Here is a 25,801-nt window from a genome sequence, read left to right on the forward strand (position 1 = left end):
AATAAACGATCTTGAATGTTACCTGTCTTTTTAAACAGACTTGTTTTAAATGCATGATCAGAAAATAGGGAAACTGCAACCTTTCTGCTGATTTTTTTCATCTGTTCGTAAAATACCCAGTATGTAAATGCTGTACTGACATGATGATGCCAAGTCACAGTTGACCATTATAGCTTGCAAATATCTTGTCTGACAGTTGTACCACACGTTTGCATGTACGGTTAAAAATCCTAAACAACTGAACAATAGTGGCTGTATTGTTTGACTCGTATTGATCTAGCTAGTAAAGAAATGGCATTCATTGACATTGTTGGTTGTATACAGACGGTTGTCGACTCAGTAGTAGTTGAGGGCTGTTGTTTCTGCAGCGATAGTTGTCTCTTGCAGTTTATGTTTGAAAATGCACAAAGCGGTAGCACATAAATTCAGGATTCCTGTGCTGCTGTCGGTGATAGAATCTGACAGAAATATGCAGCCCTCTGGTTACGTTAACTACACCACAATGGGTTGGGTTCTGTTGATTAGAGTCGTCTGTTCCATTTTGGTGAAGTTTTCCCAGCTAGTTTGTTAGCTGCTCGTTGTGTCAGTTTTTCATTTTCAGTTAGATACTGCCGGTGGTGTTCTGCCAACCGATACTGTGCATGTTTGTCTGTAGGTTACGTTCATAACCGCATTTCTCCTGTTGCTCCTTTGACGTTCTCTGTGCCAGTTTAGCACAGATTCAACAGTCTCAACAATTTCATAATAAATGGCCCACATCAGTTGGTTAGCCTCTTTGGCACCAGTTGGTTGAACGGTTTCTCTGAAATCATCCTAAATTGAGTTATTTGTCAGCACAATTGGAGAAGACAGTGCCGCACCCACTGTGGGTAGCAGCTAAAACACAGCTGAAGCTGTCTGTGTTTTTTTTTTTAAAACACTGACTTACTATTCCCAAAAGTGTTCATTTCAGAGAACCACACACCAACCATGGCTCTCCCACCTTGAGTATGAAGCAGAGATGGTGTTGGGAAGCATGTCACCCTTTATGCTCTGGATTCCAAACATTCCTGTCAATGTAGGAATCATTTGCTGGTAAGAAACTAAGAGCTAGGCTAACGCTGCTCCACCAACCTTTCCCACCGTTACATTTTCTCTCAGTCCACTCTCCCATGTCTTACTCCTTCCCTGAGCCAGATCCTCAGGCAGCCATACATCTCTCTTCCTGTCAGCAGCTAATTGGTTGGCCCTCAGGACATCCTGTGTCACACCACACCGCCATTCATTGGCTAATGTGCACTATGCCGTGGATGTCATCTGTCAGTAGCTGTGACAGATCCAGCGTCATGTTTTTAACCCAACGAAAGATGAAGTGTTTTTCATTAGGTTGATGTATGTATCCAGTGAATTATGCATTTAACACAGCTTGTTTTTCCCAGTCTGAAAATACTAACTGTGAGAGTGTTAAGCTCCAATTTATATCTCATGTCAATTCGCTGTATTAGCAGCAGCTATTCTTGCCATCCCCTTCATTAAAAGCTGTGGAGAAAAGAGAAAGCCTCAGGTGTGTGTGTTGATAAGGAGGCTTGTGTTCTTCCCTCCATGCCTTTGCCTGCTCTGCTGTATCAGGTGTCCATTTTGAAGCAACAAGCTGCACACAGGTGGGAGGAAGAGAGAAAAAAATCACAAGCACAACATAAATATTATTCAGAGTTTCTGGGAAGCATTTCTCTCATGTCGATGGAATTGCTCCCTTGAATCCATGCCAGCACACTGTTTCTCTCTCCCACCACCTCTCCTCCCTCTTTCCCTCGGCTCACTCCCTCTCTCCCTCCACCTCAGAACAAGTCTTAATTTGTCGGGAATAATACCGCCCTGCGCCGCCATCCGCCGGAGCTGCGTCGGCTCATGGAAACCGTAAGCCAGCTGCGATTTGATTTGCTCACGGATGAGATGTGCCGGTGCTCAAACCTCTCCCTAGTTTGGCTTGTTTAAACACAGACGCACACACACACACACACACACACACACACACACACACACACACACACACACACACTCTCTCTGATCTGCCCTTGGCATTCAAAACTGTCAGATGGAATTCTTCGGCAAGTGCACTGACTCTCGTTCTAGTTTTTACAGCGCCGGGGAGCTGGAAAGGTTGGGATGAGTGATTGCTAGTCGCTCAAGGCAGAACACTCCTCATAGTTACACTGTATAGGCCTTAAAGGGACACGAGCTCATGCTGCACAGCCTCCAACACTCCCTAATCTGTGACAAATTCAAGTTTTTGAGGAACTGTGTGGGGAGGGGGTGCTTTCTATTTGTTGTTGGTGTAGGTTTGGATAGGCATATGATTTGTGTGAGGTGTACCTCAGGGGAGTATAAAGACAGGTGTGTGTGTGTGTGTGTGTGTGTGTGTGTGTGTGTGTGTGTGTGTGTGTGTGTGTGTGTGTGTGTGTGTGTGTGTGTGTGTGTGTGTGTGTGTGTGTGTGCGTGCGTGCGTGCGTGTGTGACTGAGACAGCATATGTGAGTCTGTTTTCTGTTTAGGGGAGAGCAGACCTTGGCTTCCTCAAACCGACACTATACAACCACCAAGAGAGAAGTAATCCAACCTCTCTCTCTCTCTCTCTCTCTCTCTCTCTCTCTCTATGTCTCTCTGTCTCTCTCTCGCTCTCTCTCTCTGTCTCTGTCTCTCTCTCTCTCTCTCTCTCTCTCTCTCTCTCTGTCTTTCTCTGTCTCAGTTCCCCCCCTTTCTCCCCTCCATTCTCCCTCTGTCTCTCCCCTCAGGCCTCTCTTATGAAGCGAGAGGCCAAACACAGGCTCGGAGTGCCGGATCAGGCTCCTTCTATCGATTGACTTTATTTATGTGTTTGTTTATTTATTTAAAAGGCCCTGAACCCCTCTGTCCCTGAGGGGTACTTAGGTGCCACACACACACACACACTGTCTCTCTGACTGGACCATGCATGTACAAATTCCTCCTGTGCTCCTGTGTTTGGTCAGGGGTTGTTGCAGCGTCACTGCCGGGCAGAACGTGCAGTCAATGCAGTAACTAGGTGTGACATTAGCTCATACATGGACGCACGGCTTGTGTCCAGTGTTTAGAAACATAACATAGAGCTGCCCATAATAGGGAAAATGCCTAACACCCCATGTGTGGTTAAAACAGGATTGATGTTAAAGGCAGATACGCCAGTGCAGTAGTTATAGTTGAAGTTATAAATAACAACTTAAAGTTGCAATACATAAGAATTATCTTATTTAAATATAAACGGAATTATCAACAGAATGTCAAGAGTTATGACTTTATGTCAAAGACATCTGTCTTTTGTTTCGCTGAGGCAGTTCTTACTTTTTGCACCTGTTACGTTGCATGATCAAAACAAATTCTCAAAAAAAGATTTCTGTGATTACAATTTTAAAAGACATAGGTGTGTGATTCTACAATTCCTTTTTACAAAGAGTACAACTGATATCAATATCAGCAAAGTGTGTCCTTGTGCTCCAAGCTCCCTGCCGGACTGCTAGCTACACGGCTAACTGAGCTAACTAGCTAAGGACAACTACAAATTGCAGCAGATAGTGGTTTGTTTTGAATTCAACAACTGGCTAATTCTTACATTTGATGTACCTTTAAATTGTGAATTACCATATCACATATATCCTTATGTACATGAATATAAAAAAGATCTGTCCTGAGCTGGTATTCAAAAGCATCCCGCTGGAGTTATTTTAGGGTTTCTGCTCAGAGCTCCGGGTATTGCAACATGTGTCCTTATCTGTTATCTGTCATACTTCGTTACAGTATCACTAACCAGTGTGTATTTGTGTGCACTTCTCTGACAGCTGTGCTGTTTGAACTGATTGTTTTGACTTTTGTGTTTTTGTGTTTGCGTGTGCTCCTGCAGACAAACAGGTCTGGCTTCTTCTGCTCAGCGACTGAGGTTGAACACTTGGCACAGTAACTCGCCGAGGTGTCAAACACCACCTACCTCTCTGACATGAGTTATGACTTTATCAACTCTCAACATATTAAAATCTGATCTGTCTGTTATCAGAGTGCCACCACAGTCAGTTCCTCGTCATACTTTAGTGACACGCAGCAGATGGAATGTGGGTGCGTCTGAATGTTTGTGTGTGCGTGTGCTTGTATGACTCAGGCAAGTGAATTCAGCTTGCAGCCCTGTTGCATTAGCAGGTAATAAATGTGGACTTAGACTTGGGGCTTTGCTTCGCCTGGCCAGTGTGTATGATTTTTTTTTTTTTATATCGCGTGTGTGTGCGTGTATGTGTGTCTTCATAGTGATTCCTCGCTATGAATAAGGCTGCTGTTGATCGTTTCGACATCTGACTCCCATCTGCTTTCTCTTAAATGCTCTCCCCTCCCCTCTTTTCTCCCGGCTCTTCCACCTTACCCTCTCTCCCCCATAGAAAAATAAAAATAAAATCTGTGAATCGGTATTGCACACACAAACAAAGTTCAGAGAGTATCAGTGTGCAGGGGAAATGCTGAGACTGAACTCATTAGTGACTCACCATTTCTTAACATGATGACCTTAACATGTAAAAGCCGCTATTGTTAATTTTATTTTGCATATAAATTGAATTTGGGAGAGCACATATGGTCTCATTTGAAATGGTACATTTGGTAAATTCCAAATCCTCGGCTTTATGAGGTTTTGCCAAATGGATTTGGAATGGTCACTCAGTATCAAATACTAACAGAGGATCCAGCACACTTCTCTGGCTCATGAATCATTCACTCTTTTGCTCATTTGCTCCACATCTGGTGGCACGAACAGAGCAGAATGACTTGCAAGTGTGCAAGTTGTTGGGTTCACGATTGCACCACAGTGTCTTGACCGAGTTAAAGCGTGAAAAGTGTTTTTTTGAATACTGTTATTTGTGTCTGGGATTTCATAATATGGCAGTAACATCTGGGAGGGCGTCCTTATTGTCATTGCAGTGACAGTAAACAATGTCATTAAGCATATACCGTCTTTGTGGATCATATACTGCGAGCTTTGACGCTAAGTGTTTTCAGCGTGGTGGTTTTCTGTCCGCGTGGGTGGAAATCTAGATGAAACAAAACTGTCGATCTGGTTTCCACAAGACTTCCATCTCAGCCATGATAAGAAGATGACATGCTTTTTAGTATCACAGAAATTCTTACAGCAGAACTGAATCAAACCATAGAAACAACTTATCCGTTGTTTTTTCAACATGTATATACATTAAAGTGGACTTACCCATGTTAAAGGTAGGCTGTGTTTAAAAAAACTTTACATTTAGCAGCAGTTAGTGGTAACTTTAGCAAAAGAAGTACCCGTATTTGTCCCAAAATAAACTTCAAAAATTACTGTAACTGTGTTGTTCTTGGTTGTGGTTATTGGGAGGCTGCTTGTGGTTAGCCATGGTTAACAGTAGTTAGCGGTGACTTGAGAAACAAGTAAAGCAATTGGTCCAGAGTTGAGACAGAGCAGCATCAGTGAGTAAACTCAAAAAGAAATATTTTTTTCCCAAAACATAATGGGATTCATCCAAATCAGTGAATAAAGTTTAAAAGTTGTGTTTTTGTACATTAATCCATGAGGCCGGCCCTCAGAAACATTCCTTGTTTTCATACATCCACCTCAGCCTCATCAAACTGAGAGAGAATATATTGCATGCAAAATTAGCGCGAGTCCCTGAGTGCAGGATGAGTCATCACATGTTTTTACTCTAAAATACCCTTCAGAATACCAACAAAATGAACTCTCAGCGATCGTTGGATATGATACTGTCTTCCACGTGAGTTATAGTGCGAGACATATGTGATGGATTTTGACTTCATGGGAACTTTTAGCTGCATGCCTAAGCAGACGCCTGTGTCGTTTTACACAGGGCTGTTTTCGGTCTAAATCCTCTTTGTTTGTTGTCAGTTTAACTCATAGCTTGGTGCGTGTTATTAGTGAAAGATTTCTGGTAACGTAATGTGAATTGGAAATCCTGTTAATCGGCAGTTTAAAGTTTTACAGCAGTGGTTGAAGGATTGGCCAAGTGTTTGTTTGAATTTTCGGGAATTGTTGATGTTGATTTTTAAGCAGCCAACCGGCCAATCGGTATCCTTTTATGCCTTTAGTGTAAAAGTCTCCATTGCGCCGTTAATGTCAAATAGACTGCTAAAACTACTGTAACTTTAAATCATCTCAATGATACTACATTATGCTAAATGTCTGACAGGCTGAGATAAATAGTTACATTTTATTGGAAAGCATCAGAGTTCTGGTTCCCAGTGAGGTTGGTTTTGGAGAGCTGCTCCACAGTAGCAGCAGGTAGATGTTTTGAAAGGCTGCAAACATTAAAGGATGAGATTTTTTTTTTTTTTGAAAAGTCAGCTGGAAAAGATGAATAATGACTCCTCTGTTGGTTTGGCCATTTATACATTTGTCTCCTTGTCTCTCCATCTTAATATCTGTTTCCCTTAGTCCTTCTCTCTCCCCCTAAATACTCATCAGCATGCAGAGACTGCAGTATGACCTATTAAAAGTCATTTGTCAAATTGCAGCCAACTGGCTTGCCTGCAATCAGGCTCAATGTGAATATATTTTGACATGTGTTTTTCCTGCCCTCCGCTGAGTGCTTAAGGACCTGTGACAGCCCAAAGCCTCTCCGAATACTAATAAAGTTAGCGCTAATACAGTTGGCAAGGACACACACACACACACACACACACACACACACACACACACACACACACACACACACACACACACTGGAGCACTGTCAGCAGAGTGACACAGCAGATACAATCTCCATATTCCTGTAATATAGTACCTGACAGTCACAGCAAGTGGCACTGTCACCTTTGATCACTGACAATATGTGTCAACCGGCAAACATAAAATGCTGCTCGTCAGACACACACACACACACACACACACACACTAGCAGAACTATGATTAAGCACGCAGACATATCCATGTGCAAGAACACCACGCACACACATGCAGGATAGCAGGTCCGTGTGAGAGCCGGTCATGTGTTTCCCAGCAGTGGAATCCTGTCCCTGGAGGCCAGCTGGATGACACAGATGTTTGTGGGCTTTGGGAGCAGATGCTGCTGAGCTCCTGGAGCACAGGCTTCACTTTGTGTCCAAGCTGCAGAGACAGATTTTTGGCATGATTTGTTTGTTTTTTGTTTTTTGTTTTTTTTGTAAAAAAAAAAAAAAAAAGGGTATACAATGACGAATATATCTCTAATCTCAGAGGTGATTCAGTTAATGATCCTTACTATTTACTTTGGAGTGCAGAGGTTCAGCAGAGGTGAATGGTCAGCTGGGTGGAGAGGATACAGCGGTTGACAGAGAGGAGATCATTTGATAGAGGTTTGATGCAGACGCGGAAGACATATCTCTATTTCGTTGTTGATCCTACAACAAGTAATGTTGTTTCAGGACCATCGATTTCAATGACACTGCAACGAAGTCTGCATCTGAAGAAAGCTGTGGTCTCTGAGTGATTTAAATGTAACTCCCACTCATGAAACCGCAGTTCCATCCTTTTTGAAATATATCGTGTTACTAACAACTTCTTAATTTTACACCAACACAGCGATAGGAGATCGTGCAAGGGGAAAACACTTAGAGCAGAGGCCCAGCTGACTGTTTGAACAGAAGATTTATCCAAGGCATGCTGAATCCTTTCAGCAAAGCTTTAGTCCAGAGTGAAATGGATTGAAAAGAAGGTCAGATACATGAGTGCAGGGCCTGGCCTGATTGGACAGACAATACAAAAAGTAGTGATAAATGCTCAGCGCTGTCCCAGAGCCGAGCCCAACATGACTCAATTAAATCGCTTATTTGGTACCGCCCAAAAATCCAGAATCTAAAGAATTGTACTTTATGATCACATAAGAAAAAAAAATGCACAAACCAAAAAGCAGATAATCTTAACAATTTAGTAAGTTGATCCAGAGAGTGTTTGACATTTTTGGGTGAAAAATGACTTCAGTCGATAACCCATCGGACAGATGTCAAGACATTACACTCAAGAATGTCAGCCTCCCGGTGCTGCTGGTTGAGGAAAAGTCAGGGGATCGTGAAAATCGGAAAGATTCACCCTCTCAGGACCATGAAGTTTTGTACAAGACTTCTTGACAACAATGGACCACCTGACCTGGAGCTACACTGATGACATGGCTGAACAAATCCAATATGTTTACATTTATACAAATGTAAACCTCCCCATACCATAGCTCTAAATTATTACTTTTGCCACTCTTACTTGAGCATGTGTGTGTTTTGACTCAAGACTTGTCATGTCAAGTGACAGGTCACGTTCACAGACCTCAACAACGTGTTACAACGCATGCGGCCGTGCGAGTGCACTGATCGACTCAAGCTGAGAATTGAGTGAGCTAGTAAAGTTTTGGCAGGCGGAGGAAAACCTCAGTCGTTTTCAATGGACATAAACACGAGTGCCGCTCTGCCTTGGGGGTAGGGTTCTTTCTCCTGCTAACTGATCATTTAAATAACAGCTACACATTTAGACTGTGTGAAATGGCACGCTGTAACAAGATAAAAAGTCGCTCTCTTTCATTAGTCCCGCGAGTTTGATGATATGATTGTAGGATCCTGATTGTTTATGTCCTGATGACGCTGACAGACATTTCTTTTCCGTGGTTTCTGCTGGAGTTTATGGAGTCCCGTCTGTTTTTTAGAGTCAACATTACGACCCTGGATTGAGTGGCCATCACACACACACAGACACACACACAGAAACTTTGGCTTGCCTTCATGGCGCTGAATATGCCGTGGTAGCTGTTATACAAGGCAGGGGGATGAGACAGAGTCAGCAGTTAGCACCATGGAGCAGTGTGGATTTTATGCTGCCTGGCTGCCCTTGTGCTAGCGCAGCATAGCACAGCCCTGGCTGTCTGCATGTCTGTGTGTTAGTCTACCATGACATAGTTCAGGTTGAAATGTGTCTTAGACGCTGGCAGACCTCTTTGTAACCACACGGTGCGCCCAGTGGCCCACTGGATGGAGGAAATGTCCCCTTTTGACTTTTAAGTTCAGCACCTGCAACCAGTTACAGCCAGGTGGTCCCTCACGGTGTCCTCAAGCTAAATGCTGAGCCGCTAACTCGCTCAGTCACAAGCGGCACATGTTAACAGCGTAACGGCATGATGCAGGTTATTTAAAAGAAAAGAAAAGTTTAGTGAAGGTTGACACTCTGTTTATTCACTTTCATTCTGATTTAATTGGAAACATTTCCACAGCTAATACTGCATTAAGTGTGATATTTTTAGAAAACTGGCCTGGTTTGTTGGTTGGTTTGTCAGCAGGATTACACAGAAATGACTGGAAACGATGGGGGATGGGATTCAGGATTTTTTTTTTGTGAGATAAGGTATTTATACACATTTCGATTAATTTCTCAGGGAATAATACATGGATCTTGATATATATTTTCTTTAGTTTATCTGGCATATCTTTGTGTCTGTTATCTACATGTGAGTACAATTTGATGTAGATTTAAACATGTTTTACATGATATTGGAAAAGACTTGATTGAGTTAAAGGGGACTGTTGAGCCTCCGCTGAAGTCTTCATTTCACTGAGTACCATTCTAGTCTTGATACTGTAGTTAATCCTAAAATGTAAATCATAAAGGCTGTGATTCAATGTTGTACTAACACCTTACACACTTTGCATACTGTCCCAAGTTTTGGAAATGTACTGTACTTTAATTGTACGTAATCCAATATGGAACTCAAAACTCCTGTCACTCTAAAATTTAAACCAGCCGATCCAAATCAAATGGAACCCAGCCACTTAAATATACCATTGTTCCCTGAGAAATTAACGAAAATGTCAATAAACGAGTGAGAAAAGTTTTCTAAACATCCAGTCAATGTTTTCATGTTTTGTAATCCTGAAGATCCTGTAGATTTCAAATGTAAATGAAGTGTCACATCTGTTAAATGAGACATATGAGACAGAAGCATAGAAAACTGGAATCATTTCAAAAGAAAGTCTTGAATTCCTGTGTGCGTTTGGTGAAAATGCAAATATGAAAAAATATTTTTCTGATAGAGCTGCAGGTTGCAACAGCTGAACAAACCACAAACACCTGAGGCAATTTGAAAAATGATTAAAAAAACAAATCATGTATAATGAGCAACATATCTCAAGATCAAGAACAACTGAATTAGAAAATAATGGAGCAATTCAAAATAAGCAGCATAAGAAGTTTGAATATGTGAGGGTGGTCGACTTGAGCGAGAGGGATAGCCTTTGTTTCTTTTTATTGCCATTATAAGATATGTTGATTTTGATCTGCCTTGAGCAGAACATTCTGTTGTAAGACACAGTTTCTCAGCAGCACAGACCGGGCTGGGGGTTTAGTCAAGCTTGGGCTGTTTAGTAACTACTATAAGAAATTAATTCTTAAGAACTGCACTCTGTTATCTTTGTTATCTGATATTGTGTAAGATTAACTGTTTGGCCTGAGGAGTCAGACAAAAACTAAGCAATTTTGTTCCCACGGTGTGTAACCCTGTGTCTGTGCATTAGATAATTACAGTGGTATGGTTGAAATATTGGCTGCTTATATCATGGTACATTAAGAGAGTGTTTATCTCTTTCCTCTGCATGACTGGTAGATAGAATTTTAAAATAAAAGCAGTTCTGACTTTTTCTAGGCCATAAATAGAGGAACCTTGTCTGGACTCATCTCTGGGTTCAGTTCATCTTTATTCTCACAAACCCTCATGGACAGGAAGTGCACGAGCAACCTTCTGTCTCTCAGGTACGGATTGCGATGCGCGAGTTTATCTCCAAGGTTACCCCACCTCAAAAGCAATAGCAAAAGCAAATACAACCTGCTCCCCTGGGCTATTTTTGAGGAATCCTGTTTCGTGTTTTCAGTGCAAGTCAGAGCAGCGACGCGAGGATTGCGGTTGCGGTGAACAATCATTCCACAGCGGGGTAACACGTTGCGTGCACGGCTCAGACGCTCGATAGAAAATGAAAAAGACATCAGGTAACTTTTTGATTGCGATGTTCACGGTGTGATGATGCAGCGGCAGGAGAAGATGAGGAGACGGATTACTTGTCCAATTCCTTTTTCTTCACCACTTCTCTTGTTGTGTCTCTACCTGTTGTCGTCTCTCATTCAGCTGAGAGATTTATCACGTCTGTCGTCTCCTCCCATCACCAACGCCAGCGTCGGGTTGAAGTATCGCTTCAGTCGGCTCGAGCCGGTTGATTTGAGATGAGAAGACAAATCATTTCATGACACTACAGTGATTAGCTTACATCTCCTCCCACCCTGTTTGCTTGATTTTATAACTATAATAACCAAGCACTCATGTTAGATTCCTCACATTCGCTCAGGTTCGTACATGTTTCCAGCGTATGCCTGCGTGTGTGCGCGCTCGCCAGCCTTCCCTTAACTATAAATGACTTATCAATTTTAATCAGACCGCATGTGGTTTTCAGACGTTCCATCTCTGCCAGGCAACACACACACACACACACACACACACACACACACACAGCACTAGCACAGTGTGCCAGGCATGTCAAACTAAGTCATAAATCATCGGTGGATCAGTCTTTCCAGATCCTCTGCAGAACTCATCTGGTCTCCTATCTCTCTCACTTCTTTTTTCAAAGCTAATCTGTCATCTGATTTAAAATAATAAAACACTGATTAATATTGTGAAACATTACTTGGAGATAAAAGAGAACATTACCCAGCACTTCAGATTAGCAACTATGCAACTGCAAGACAAAGAGTCAGCCTGCGCTCTTCTGTTTTTCAGCCAAAAACATCTACACTGTAGATTTAACAAAAAAATCTGTACTGTGTTTGAGATTAAATTACATTCAGTATACAGTGTTACAGTGCAGAAAAGTCCAAAAGTATGTAATAAGTCAGAACAGGTTTCCTCACTTTCACTTCCGATATACAATCACATATAGCAATACAATGTATTGTGCTTACATTTAGCAGTAGAGGCTGTTACCGCGACACCCTCCTTACGAAAAAGCAGAGCTCATCGGACTGGTGATAAAAAAAAAAAAGAAAAGAAAAAAGACACGTGCACTTTTATTCGTTTTGAAAGCTCTCTCATCTCTCCACAGTTAGAAAACAGAGGTGTGCTCTCCTGTCATCGTATAATCACTCCGCTCTCAGGGGTCTGGAGACCAGACCTACATCAAATACACTTCTGCCCGGACAAGAGTTTTGTGAACTCCATGTACCAGGCCCGCTTAATCAAGCAACTGTCAAATGTTCAACTGGGTTGAACCTTAGAAAAAAAAGAAAAGGGAGAAAGATAATCAGTAAAATTCATTAAATGAGCTATACTTGAATGTAGTATTTGTAGACTGTATCTATTCGTATGTCTCTGTGTTGCAATTGTAAGCCTGCCACAGTAACTGCACTACAATAGCTTTACTTCCAACGGTGAGGGGTGTTTTATTCTCTAACTACACAATTATACGTATGTAAGTATACTGTGCACAGTCTCAAACCTATAAAAACAAAATACACATCAGAGCATTTAAAGAGTTACCAAAGCACATGACAGTTGTCTTATTGTACATCGGGTTTAGTGATATCACAACATGATTATTATTTGTAATAATCACTTTTAATACAGCTGCTCATCAGGTCTCTTGTCTGTTCATTTCAGAGTGGTGATTTGCTGCACTCAGTATGATTCACACTTGTTTTGACAGCTTTCTGTTGGTGCTTTTGTTTTTTAAAATGGCCTTTATAAGATCCTCTTGATGACCTGGAGTTTTATTAAAGTTTTATAGCCGGCTCACACAAAGCAGATGCAGCAGATACCCTTTAAGCTTCTTCAGATTGAGTGTTTATATGAGGTCAGCTCGTTGGGAGTAAGTGCTTAGTAAGCTCATTAAGTGGCATAAACACCGTTGGTGTATCGTCTTTGTGCTCGGGCTGACTCAGAGTTGGACGGGCTCAGCTTTTACTGACAACCTAGCGCGGTCTGATGGAACATGCTGGAGGAGGCGGTGCAGATGGATGGATGAATGATCGTCTTGTTTCCGTGATCAAAGACTGATGACACGACCCTGTGTCACTTTATTTATTTCTCTCTTTGGTTTTGTTTTTGTTCCCTCTCTTCCTTCCTGTCCTGACCTGATCTGCCGCTCCTGCAGAGCGAGATGACAGGATACATGTGTGTGTGTCTCAGAGTGAAAAAAGTGAACATGTGTCTGTGAATTAGTGTTTTTGTGTAGTTTTCTGTATGTGTCTGTTTATATAAGGCATGCCAGTCCCTGTGCACGTGTCCACACGGTGCTGTGTGAGTCGGTGTGTGTGCTTGCCTGTGTGTGGTCTGACTGTGTGTCATTTGCCACCTTTGCCTTGGCAGTGCCATTGATTTCCTCCCGCTGTAGCTTCCTGCCCGAGCCGATTTAGTGTTTCCAGCAGCAACACTCACTCTCCAAACATCACTTGAGAGCCCTCCCTCCATCCCTCTATTCGTCTTTCCGTCCGTCCATCCATCTGTCGGTCTATCCGTCTGTCCATCCGTCCACGGCTTGTCTCATTCATTAATCATCAGCTGTGAGGAGGAACAAGGGAGCAGTCAGACGAGAGGGGAAACTGAGAAAGGTGGCAGGGATGACAAGTGCAGGAGATTGGAGGTTAAAGATGAAACTTGACCCTCCGGGAAAAAAAATAAAACTAACACTGAGATGATCCTGATAATTAAAACTGCCTTCTTCTCTTTTTTTCAGATCCCGTTCTCTCTTGTGCAGTTTCCACTCTGGGAATATTTAAAGGTACGTATCAGATCTTTCCATAAATGTTTGACTTTAATTCCCTCTCTGTCTTTATCATCCATCTGTTTTATCCCCCTTCTTCCCTCCACTCTCCACCATTCCTCAGCACCATTATTTACAGTAATTGTGTTCAGTGATAAATCCGAGGTGAAGTTATGGTAGTGTGCTCATGCTCTGACACATTTACAGCGGGGTCACACTCTGCATTCCCCTGTATCATTGTGGCAGGCGAAAAATGGGACTTTGCTCCCCAGTTTAATGGCTTGTCACGACTACCGTCAAACCAGCCCTCATTTTATCACAAGCACATCTGTCTCCTTGTAATATTTTTCTTAGTGTCTTTTTTCGTTCTCTCCTTCCCTTCCGTCTCTTTTCATTGTGTGGCCCCCCCTGAACACATAAAAAGCTGCCTCTCTTTGAAAAGACGGCATTTCGTTGAAGTGACATCATGTCTCAAGGGCGCAAGAGGCGGACAGTCAAACATTCCATCAATGTTCGGGAGCTAACGGCCGCGGCTAAGACGAACAATACGCCGCACAGCTGTGTGTATGTGTGTGTACGTACGTGTGTCTGTGCATTTTGCGAGAGTTAGATTTTGTCGTCCACAAGTGTCTCTTTGTCCCCCAGTCAAAGGCCCCCTCTCTCCAGGCCATCTGGACACGTCCGTTGGCGGAGAGCTGAGCGGCTGGAATCTGGACCTCTCCTCTCCTCTCCTCTTTCTCTTTCTCCTCTCCTCCATCCATTGGCTCCCTGCTCGCAGTCCTCCCAGATGTACCCTCTGTGTTAACGTGGTGCTCCGAATAGCTAATGAGGCGTCTCTTGGCTACAATGGCGGAGACGAGCTGACTAGTCATGGAAGAAGAAGGAAAAAAGCTTGCAACAGGTTTTTACTGCCATTCCTTTAGAGTGACCACCAAGATGTTCTGAGGCTTTCATACACAAGAGTAACGTGACTTAGTTCGAAAAAATACCAGAGTGAAGGAATCTGAGAGACTGCATGTGTGTGGCATGATCTCCCATCTGCTTTGTGGGATGGTAATGTGCTGCGATGTGGCCCTTTTTCTTTTTTGCTTCGCATTCAAAGCCAGCACAGCTGTCAGTAAGAGGCTCAGAGAGATGGAAAGGGAGAAAATGAACCAACTGACGGCTGTAGGCCTGCTGGAAGAGGGAGTAAGCAGACAAATCCTTTCACAGAGTCCTTCAATTTCGGGGATATCACAAAGATGTATATTCCTGGCAGGAAAAGTCAGAGAATGATCTACATTCATCAGACAAGTTGCACATTGGTCACTGCACAGACATCTCTGAAGTGTTTTTTCATACCAGACTTCAATAACCGTGTGAGTAAGTCGCACTGTTCCTTCACACATTAATTTCACAACATTGCGGTTTTCATTCAGTTGTTTTCCCAACAGCAGCTGTAGAATAAGGCTCACAGTTTACCCCATCTGTGCTGACCTCAAAAAACATCATTAGCCAACCAGGAGGGTGTTGCACTTTTTAGGTTATGACTGAACACCAAGAACGGGCCACAAAAAATTCAAGGAATTAATGCGTCAAAAGGCATGATGGGAACTCGTATTCATCCAGTAGGACCGGCTTACAGATGCTGCCTCCACACGCAACAAATACATAAGTGACGCGCTGACACACGGACCTACCACCTCTTTCCTGTGGGAAGTCCTCCAGGTGCAAACTCTGATCCTGACATGGGGGTTCAAAGGTCAAAAAGTTTGTTTTGCCAGGTTCACCCCTTATTATTTATTCATGAAACAAAGAAGAAGGGATGGAGAGAGGGAGCGAGATGGAGAGGAATCCCCCAGCGAGAGGCCTTTGATGTGGAAAACAAAATCTCCGTTTTAATCTGCCCTCTAATGAAATACACATGATGCATCCTGAGCTTGTACACAGCCATGCCTCTATCTCTCTTTGTCTTTGTGTTTACTTGTTTGTCTCTGCGTGTGTTGCGCACGCACACATGGTTTTCGTGATGTTCCACACGTGTGCAAGATAGGAGGAGAATGAGATAACATGCAACCGATTAAACTTGCAGGGGGGGTGGACAAAGAAAATATTAGTAATCGCTCCATGCTGTTGCTCAATTGCCTAACCCCTGAGAAGTAATCATACCTTGCAGCGCCCGAGGCAGGCCAGCTGTCCACATGCATTTCATACAAAGACTAGCGTTACATGGACAGTCCCCTCACTGAAACGAGACGGGCGACGAAGAGACGAAGAGTTCATTCTCAAGACAAGAACATCAGGTTGTTTCACTCAGTAGCCAGTTGCATTTGGGCAAGCTGTCCTTTGATTTGAAGGTTTTTTTTGACACAGAGAGTTTTTGTAAAATTCTGATCAACTGATTTCAGTTCAATTTTACATATTCATTGGCTGCACACTCTATAGTTGAAATGCTGTGCAACTAGCTTTGGCCTCAAATATGTCTCATGATGTGTAGAACCTGTGGTGCTGTATAATCATTTATATCACGCACGAGTTAATTTTCCAAACTATAACTGTTGAGAAATTATTTAGAATTAAGTAAATACTCATTAAAGCAACATGATGTAAAGTCTTACTTTAAAATAACAGCTTCAAATCCATTTTGATGGTACAGTGTCCGGTAGCCACATAACACTGCTATTACGTAATAAATTTTCTTTGTAGTTTGCGCCTACATGGGGGGGTCTTTATATATACGTGTACCAAAAATAATTGCAAGATGTATTTCCTGCAGTAAATGCACCATCAGGTTTTTTTTGTTTGTTTTATATATTGTATTACCAATTAAATACATTTAAAGCTGGGCGATATGACCCTAAAATAACATCACAATATTTTTAGGCTATATCGCAATACACTATATTATATTATATTATATTATATTATATTATATTATATTATATTATATTATATTATATTATATTATATTATATTATATTATAGAAACCACTATTGGTACTTGCACAGGATGTTAACATGATGAGATTTATAATCAATAACCATCAGTTATGTGGATGTAATGTATAAAGGGAATAGAGGCAAGTATTAAAACACGTAGAACAGTCTGGTAAGTTCATAAAATGTCTTCATTTCATTGTAATGCAGCTCTCCAACCAGAACAAACTATTTAACAAACTAGTTAAACTATAAACTGCATATTTACTCTTAAAAATGATCTTGAAACACCATATTCTGCATTACATGCACTGTAAAAGAAAAATCATATCAAAAAATGTCTTAAGCAACATATACGGCCACACTTTTTTATCTGAAATGCCAGTATCAGTTGATTATATTGGTCAACTGAAATGCCAGTTGTGCTCTAAGATTATATATGGTCTTTTTTCATTGTTTTGTGTATTTGTTTGTTTCACTGTGGCGAGGTGGGATTCTTAAAATGTAGTGCCTTTCAACCCTCTACTGTCACTATAAGATAGATCAGTAATTTGAGAGAAATTCAAAAATAGTTTGATTGTTGGGGCAGCTGTGGATCAGGGGTAGTGCCAGCGTCTTGTTATCTGAAGGTTGCTGGTTTGATTCCCCTGGTCTGCATCTCAAAGTGTCCTTGGTCAAGAAACTGAACCCCAAACTGCTCCTGATGTGCTGGTCGGCACCTTGCATGGCAGCCACTGCCATCAGTGTATGCTAAAAGCATCTGCTAAATGTAAATGTAATTCTTGTGCATTAGATTGCTGTGACTGATCATTGATAAAGCCATAATGGCAATCTTACATTTCATTGGGATCACTACCTTTTTCTTTTAGCAAGAGTTAAAAATTGGTGCATAAAACTGGCTTTTTATCAAACATTATGCAACTAGCAAGCTATATCTAACTGCTCTGCTGGTAAACATAAAGACAATTACCAGCAACACAACGATTTTCTATAGCACACCTGACAATGAAATGCATCCTTTAATGCAATGAATGTTGACCAGGAACAGTTTAAAGAGATAAGCTAATAACTTTAAAAGTAGTTAGTTGCTATATCTGTGACCTCTTCAGGGAGGAAGCCTCTGCGCTTCAGAAAGCATTACACTACTAAACATGCAAAACAGTGTGTTATATAAATATAAATTGAGTCAGAGACCCCTGGTGTATATCATGTATTTATCTGACTCTGCTATTTTCTATATTTTAGTGCTTCAACACAAAAATGTCAACCAGTAAAAACAAAGTGCTGATATGTGATTATGTGCTGACATATCGTACGTCCACATGATGGCATCTAGACAAAAGTGTGTAAAAAAAAAAAAAAAAAAGTGTGACAGAGTGGAAGCGCTGCTGCGTATCCTCTTGCCTCCCTCAAGGCCCGTCCCAGTTCTTGGGAAACAAGTAGCATGACATCACTGGGGAGAACAGGCAACACAAAAATAGCCGGACAGCCTGGTTCCCAGCCGCGGGCCTGCACCCCAGACCGGACCAAGGTTCACAATGTGTTTTCAATGTGTCTGATATGTCCACTAACTACAGTCTTCTCTCTCTCTCTCTCTCTCTCCATCTCCCTTCCTCTTCCTCCGTTCTTCTTGCTCTTTCATCATCCCCCTCTACCGACAACCCTCTCCTTCTCTCTCGACATTTCTCTCTCTTTCTCCCAGACTCTGTGGTCGTGGAGGCAAGGTCACACGCTCTACTCTTGGCAGGCTGCAGTGTGCGGAGCCTTTGCAGGTGCAGGGGATTATTTGCTGCTTTTGGAGAGCAGCGGAGAGGAAGGGAGGGGAGGGGTGGTGGAAGAAGGGAGGGATGGATGGCTACAATGGATGGATGGATGGATGGATGGATAGATGGTTGGATGGATGGATGGGCGAGTCGATGGCCTGGAGGGCAGGACGAGTTTACCCAAAGCCACATTCCTCATTCCTGTAAGATTCCACGAAAATGAGCTCAGCTGGCAGATCTCATCCTCACCTGGACAGCAGACCAGAGGAGAGACGAGTGGATTGCGGGAAATAGAAACAAACATTATTCTTAAACCTAGCTCTCTTACAGCTTTAAATTAGCAACCCCCAGTAAAGTGAATCTGCATTGTTTTCCCATAAAGATCTCGTTATCAGACCTCTCCATCCCCGCATCCAATAAAAATCATACCGTGGCAGATTTTAGTGGTTCTGTCTGAGCCTTGACGAGTATCAGGGGAGCTACAGACAACCAAAGGAGGAGCGAGCAGAGATAAGAGGGGGCCAGTTCCTGGGTATGGGCCCCTGCAGCTGTGCGACCTCCTGAGAGCTGGGGCCTGAAGTTTCTTAAAAGAGAGGGAGAGAAAGAGGCACAGGAAAGGAGAGATAACGAGGAGGAGGAGTCGCCTAAAAACAATACAAATAGGGGAATGGAAAGCAGCTAGAGAGAATTAAATCAAGCTGTAAAACATGAGAGATAAGTAGAGATAGATGCTAGAAGTTTTATGTAGTGATGATTGCCATTGTTTAAATCTGATCTTTAGCACAGTCGTGTGTTTGATGATTCTGAATTTAAATGTAAAAGGCTCCCTCTTAAGATGAAGGTCTCAGAAACCAAGACAAAGGTCTCAGCCCAGTGTAATCCTCATGTAGGATAAGGACATTTTATTACAACAAAACATAATCCATGAGCACTATCATTCTCTCTGAAGACATAATCGCAAGACAAAAATACATTTAAAAAAAATGAATTTGGTATGATTGCCATAGTCTGATAAACAAAATACGTTGACAGGTCACTCCCCAGTCATTTTCCTGGCATCAGTAGGATTATTGGGGAGTGTCAAGGTTCCGGACTATCAGGTATGTGTGACAAAAAAAACGTCCCTGATCCCCCAGGGAGTTTCTAGGTAATACATCTTAATATGTTCTGTCTTAAGATGCATAAAAAATAAAACACAGTAGTCCTGACTCAACTTCATGCCAGTTGTAGCTGAAAGGCCCTTGGAGGAGCTATGAGTGAGGACGCAGACGTGTATCTGCTTGGAGGTTAAGTTAAATGTTTCAACCTGTATACCTGAGTTAGTGTTGAACTACGTATGTATGCTGTTGCTTGAGCTTTGTGGTCTTGTTCAGTGTCTTGCATAAAGTTTGAAGAAAACCATCAGCAGTGGAAACACACATTAAAGTAATATAAATCTAGAGGCGTGTATCAGCATAGCACGTGCCTCCAGTATTGTAGTAAAAAAAATTGTCACACCATCTATCTTCCGACTCGGTCCTCATCTCTTCCGTGTTGAAAAAGCAGAACCACAACCAAAGTACACATTTCAGAAGAACAGTTCCGCTGACCGGCCCGCGTTGGACAGTTATAGCTTTCAGTCCATAACTCTTGCAGCGCTACGCCGCGCCAGACAGGACAGGAAGATTGAGGTTAGCTGCTCAAGGAGAAATGGAGATGGAGATGGAGGTGAAGGAGAGAAGAGGGGATGACGAAACGGCACCCCAAGGAGCTGAGACGTGGCCCTGAGCCACCCCACCTGGACTCAGTCCACGCTGGGAAGAAGAGGAGGGAGAGTGAATAAATGAGAATAGAATATGAGAGAGAGGAGACAGGAGATGTGGATGAGACAGACTGAGACATGCACAGGTTAAAACAAAAGACGTAACCTACTTATGAGATAAGGAGCAGAGCGGCTTGAGGAACCATAAGTTTTGGTTGTCAGACAAAGGGTATTGCTTCTTCCGTTTGATGGTTTGAACCTTTTTTTAAAGCCAGTGAAGAAGAAACTGTAGATAACATGAGCAGAAATAGGTTAACAGCAGTGGTCACTCCCCAGTCATTTTCCAGGCATCAGTCTGCAAGATTATTGTACCTCAGCTAGCGTTACATTACAACTGGCAACAAACCTGGCAGGCCACCATCCTCTCTTACTTTTCACAATGTTTTTGCGAGACACTGAAACTGATTTATTTACATTTACTGAATCTGTTATGGTTGCCCTACAGGCTGGCTACACTGGATGCCTGTGTACTGCATGCATTACCAAGCTGCTGCAGCTCACTCGCAGCCAGCCTCCTCACTTATTTGTCACTAGTATTTGCAAAACATAGAATGTGAAACATTTTATTTACTGAATCTGGTATGGTTGCCTCAGTCTGATAAATAATATAGGTTGGTGGTCACTCCCCAATCATTTAACTAGCATAAGCCTGAACAATTATTGGGGAGTGACACGTTAAACACATTGATCACATATGTATATGTGATCAATTTTTTTTTTTTTTTGATAACGTGTTTCATACGTTCAAATTCACAAAACTGCAACAAAACCTGACAGGACCACCTCATACAATAAACTGTGTTTGCGTGACAAAAAACCCCCTTTTTTAAATTTACTGAATACGATATGGTTGCCTCAGTCTAGAAGCAAACAAAGATTGACAAAGGCGGTCACTCCCCAATTGTTTAACTGGCACCAGCTTATAAGATTTTTGGGGAGTGACCAAAAAAGAAAATGTGCATATAAAAAGACGAAACTCTCCGGTGTGTTCTGGCCATTCCAAGAAATTCATTTTCTTGTGTTGAACCTCGGTAAATATGGACGCAACAGCTCTGTTGAAACGAAACAGAGGAGTATTCAGCTTAAAGTAATCAGACAGCTGGATGTGTGCATAGGCATAGTTGTTTTTTGGTATGTATAGGAAAAACAATTGAACATATGAAATTGTGAGAATAAAGGGTTATCTGAGCTAAAAGGTGGAAAAAATTGTTAAGGGAGTAGTGAGGGGGTGGGTTGAAAGAATCGGGGGCGGGAGGGGCGTGGGTCCAGGGTAGGAATCAAGTTCACATCCCTCTGCGACAGAGCTGCTGTCCAAGAGGGATCCTCAAGTTTCAGTCACTTCCCCTTACATCGCTCTTCACACTCTCTCCTTCACTCATACATTATCTGTTTGACACTGGAAATGCTCACACAGCCGCGTTTAATCATCCCAAATATCTCCAGCCATACCCCGCGTTGACTTACGATGGACTTGACCCGGTTTGAACTGCCTAGAAAGAAAAAAAATCCTTGCCCAGCCGAGACGAGGTTACATCACCGTCTGATTTGGGTCTAACCTTCATCACGTCACATCACATGGTTCCTCCAGCCAAATTTAGATCCTCCAAATCAGTGCTCCATGTGTAAGATTTATTTGGATAATGTGGCCTTTTATTGCTGTCCAAGAATATTACAAGTCAGGCAACAGTAATGTATCTTTTTATCCCTGCTGAAGTTTTCTCCACCCAACTAAGGGGGGAAAAAATCATTTAAAACCACTCATATAACAAGCCAGGATTAACTAGTAAAATCTAACAGTGTGCTAGACCATACGGATCCTAATGTTTTTCTGGATCCTCAGCTCACTCACAGTCACTTTGCTCCTCGGTGGCCCATGTGGATATGTTTAGCGAGAGCAGTGACAGAGTCACACACACACACACACTGCGGCTCAGTGGGGACACCTCTGGAACGCAACACCCATCCAGCTTCCAACTTGGGCGGGTGGAGGGAAGTTGGGGTGTATATAATAAAAGTGCTCTATAAAAGTGTGTGAGTGTGTGTGTGTGTGTGTGTGTGTGTGTGTGTGTATATATGTATATATATATATATATATATATATATATATATATATATATATATATATATATATATATAATATACACACACACACATTCGTTTTTGTTACGCACTGGGGACTGTTTCAGGCATAAACCATGTCAGGACCAAGAGTCATTATGGAGACCAGCCCTAATGCAGTACAACATGATTTCTGCAATCCTGGTTAGGTTTAGGGGTAAGGTACGGATTGAGGTTAAGTTAAGGTTAGGCTTAGGATAAGGCTGGCAGGGTTTAGGCTGTACAAATGAACTGAAGTCAATATAAAGTCACAAGCAAACCTGTGTGTGTGTGTGTGTGTGTGTGTGTGTGTGTGTGTGTGTGGTTGGCTTCTGTATGTCTGAATAAATTCAAATGTGTGTTGTTTTCACTATGTGTGTGTCTGTTCAGTGTGTGTGTTGCTCATTGGAGGGTGTGGGTTGGATGAGGCAGTAAGTAGGAGGGTGGGTGGTGGAAACAGAGTGTGTGTGTCTGGTTTTTGTGGTCTAATAACGGAGAAGGTCTCGGATGGGGAATATTATCTTTTTTATGAACTTAATGGAGCGGAGGGCCAAGAGTTTCACTGTTTATTGCTGAATTAATACGTTACTGTATCTGTGGTTAAGTAATTGGACTTTTTTAATGGGTTTATTTTTAATATTCAAAGATTCTCCTGGGAGCAGAGGAGGCCCTTTTATGTTTGCACTTTGCTAAATGTGTGTCTTTCGTAGGTGCGGTGGCTGCATTTGTTACCACTCCTCTGGACGTGGCGAAGACCAGGATCATGCTCGCAAAGGTATCCACACTCTCAAACACACACACACACACACACACACACACACACACACACACACACACACACAGGCTCTTCTGGCAGCGAAGTTTAAACACTGCTGTCAGGTGATGCCTCGCAGGCTGAGAGCTGCAGCAACAGTGGACGGAGAGGGCTGAGGTAGCAGCGGGACAGTCGTGAGACATACACACACATCGATCATCCGACATGGACTATGGACATTGTCGGCAAGACATGTTTGTGCGCATGGTTAGTGTTAGAGCGAGGACTTGTTGCTGCTCCAGAGGAATTTCCATCTCAAGGCTGCTTGTCACTGAGAGGTGAAGCAGAGGGCCAGTGTCCCTCCTGTTGACTCCTCTACTCTGTCCATCCTCTCGAACAGTCCCCCTCTCTGCTCTCTTTTCTCCGTGTGGTGGTGTTCCCTCCTCTTCCTCCCTCTATCCACCTCCTCTTTCGCTCCTGGCTCGCTCTGACTGTACGTCTGGCTTACCTCACCATGTCCTGTGTGTGTCTGTGTACGGAGAGGGTAGTGAGTTCAGAGTTACCCAAACCAGCCCCCCCACATTCTCACACACATACACTCACACACACACACGCAGACTGTCCTTGGAGAAGACACAGTGTTCCGATCCTCACCCCCCTCCTCCCGAACTAATGAGATACTGGAATTAACAAAACACTCAGACACTCTTCAGAAGCTGTTGGCTGTAGGTGGAACAGTGCGGCACAAAAGCTTCCTGTAAACACAATTTGAAATGCAGCTGCTGTAATTTACCACCAGCAGAGGACTTGGCCTGCGTTGCCTCTACGAGGTTCGGTTATAACTTTATAAGGCCAAGTTTTTGATCCACACAAGGCACCACAGGTAAGGTGGGAAAAAAAACTGGAAGATGAATGAAAAACCAAAACTAAATAAAAGCCAGGATGCTTTATATATATGTAATTCAATCTGTTACTGTTTCAAATCAATTCAGGTGCAAACTATCTCAATAATAATACAGTTATATTGAAACGAGCTATAAATTTGCAATCATTTCTCCAGAGTGCGATTTGTTATTCTTTTTTCACGGAAAAAATGTTATAGTTTTATTGCCAAATATGCCAAATAGACATGACAGAATAAATATACTCTGTGTTTACTTTCACTTATGACAAAAAAATAAGCAAATCCTCCAAATGTAGAAGCTACAACCAAGTTAACGTTTGGCTTAAAAAATTACTAAAATGCTCAATCGATTATCAAAATAGCTGTGATTAATTTTCTGTCAACTAACTAATCAATTAATTAACTAAATGTTTCTGCTCTAATAGAAATGTTATAAAAAAGTAGAAGGGTACTCAGTAGAGTGCTTGCCTCTGCCAAGGCCCAACAGTCCCTTTTAATTCCATCACGCCTAATCCAGTATCAAACTCGATAGTCCTGTATTACTGTAAAATGCCAAGATAAGAAACTTTATCACAATGTTGAAGAAAGTGAGTCTAATTCTGGGCAGAGACCCATCCTCCATCCAAGTTTCATGGAAATCCATTAAGCCCTTTGTGTGTAATCCTGCAAACCAACCAACAAAACAATAGACCGACACAGGTGAAAACATAACCTACGATATGAGGCAACAAATGATAGTAAAGCAGTAAAGAGTCCTTAAATTATAAAAACAACCAGAGCAGCGAAGGCGGCGTAGGATGACAAGTCTCGGCAGGAGAGAGAACCAGAGACGGACAGATGGAGAGAGAGCAGGGCTGCTGTTGATGGGGTATGGACGGTTTGGATCGGACGGTGGGAGGAAATGTGGGTGTTGGAACTTGTCACATTAGTTTCCGTCTTACAGAGGCAGAGCAGAAGGTTGCTTCTTGTCTTAGGTGGGCAGAATGAAAGAGCGGTGTTGTACGGTAGGCAGCCCGACACGGACGAGGCCGAAGCGGGCCGGCGTCCAGGGCACAGCTGGACACGCGAAGCCCCTCCTGGGCAGGGACTGCTGCCACGCCGCCCTGCCTGCAGCCCTGACCACATGCCTGGCACACCACGGCCTCCTACGCTGCTGCAGCACAACACTGCTCTTCTCCTCAGGCTGGCACCGCACTGCTGCCTTCACTGTCATGTTCGCTCGAGTCTGGCGCGGTCCAACACCTTGTTCAAAAGTCATCACTGTCATTCAGCCGAGATTGTCAGGGGGAATTTGTTCTACTCCGACATGACTGTAAGAACAAAGACAGAGGAACATATAGACTGAGCTACAGGAAGATAGTCTTTATGTCAGCATAAGTTACACAAAGACTGTGTGTGTGTGTGTGTGTGTGTGTGTGTGTGTGTGTGTGTGTGTGTGTGTGTGTGCATGTGTGTTTTGGAAACCCTCTTCCTCCATCCCCTCCCTCCATCATTCCACAGCGGTAGAGGAAAAGAAAACTTGTCAGACCAGAGTCATTTCTCAGCCACCTGTCTCCAACAGAAACACGAGGAATAGGGGCGTGTTTTTTTTCTCCTCACATGAACAAAATGCGGGAATCCTCCCCTCGTTCCAGTCGCAACTTTTACAGAGGAGGCCGCAAACTTAGTTTCCTACACGCTCCGTGAGCTGTGGCGCAGGTTGGCACACATGAACCCACACACGCACTCCCGCCGCCGCCTCCTCTCTCCTTTCTGTGCTGCCACCGCCCGCTCTCACTTAACCCTGGCTGGCCT

The 25,801-nt window shown here is 42.8% G+C and overlaps 1 protein-coding gene across 2 annotated transcripts in view; it reads left to right on the forward strand.

The window, feature by feature from the left end:
• Positions 1-25,801, forward strand: part of slc25a26 (solute carrier family 25 member 26) — a 56,481-nt gene that overhangs the window by 22,576 nt on the left and 8,104 nt on the right. For both annotated transcript variants that reach the window (XM_037100439.1, XM_037100440.1), the window contains exons 6-8: positions 13,746-13,790; positions 18,391-18,460; positions 23,060-23,124. In XM_037100439.1, the coding sequence (XP_036956334.1) occupies positions 13,746-13,790; positions 18,391-18,460; positions 23,060-23,124 (180 nt within the window). The remainder of the gene's footprint in view (positions 1-13,745; positions 13,791-18,390; positions 18,461-23,059; positions 23,125-25,801) is intronic.

The sequence above is a fragment of the Acanthopagrus latus genome, chromosome 6 (genome assembly GCF_904848185.1).
Source record: "Acanthopagrus latus isolate v.2019 chromosome 6, fAcaLat1.1, whole genome shotgun sequence".
Lineage (NCBI taxonomy): Eukaryota > Metazoa > Chordata > Actinopteri > Spariformes > Sparidae > Acanthopagrus > Acanthopagrus latus.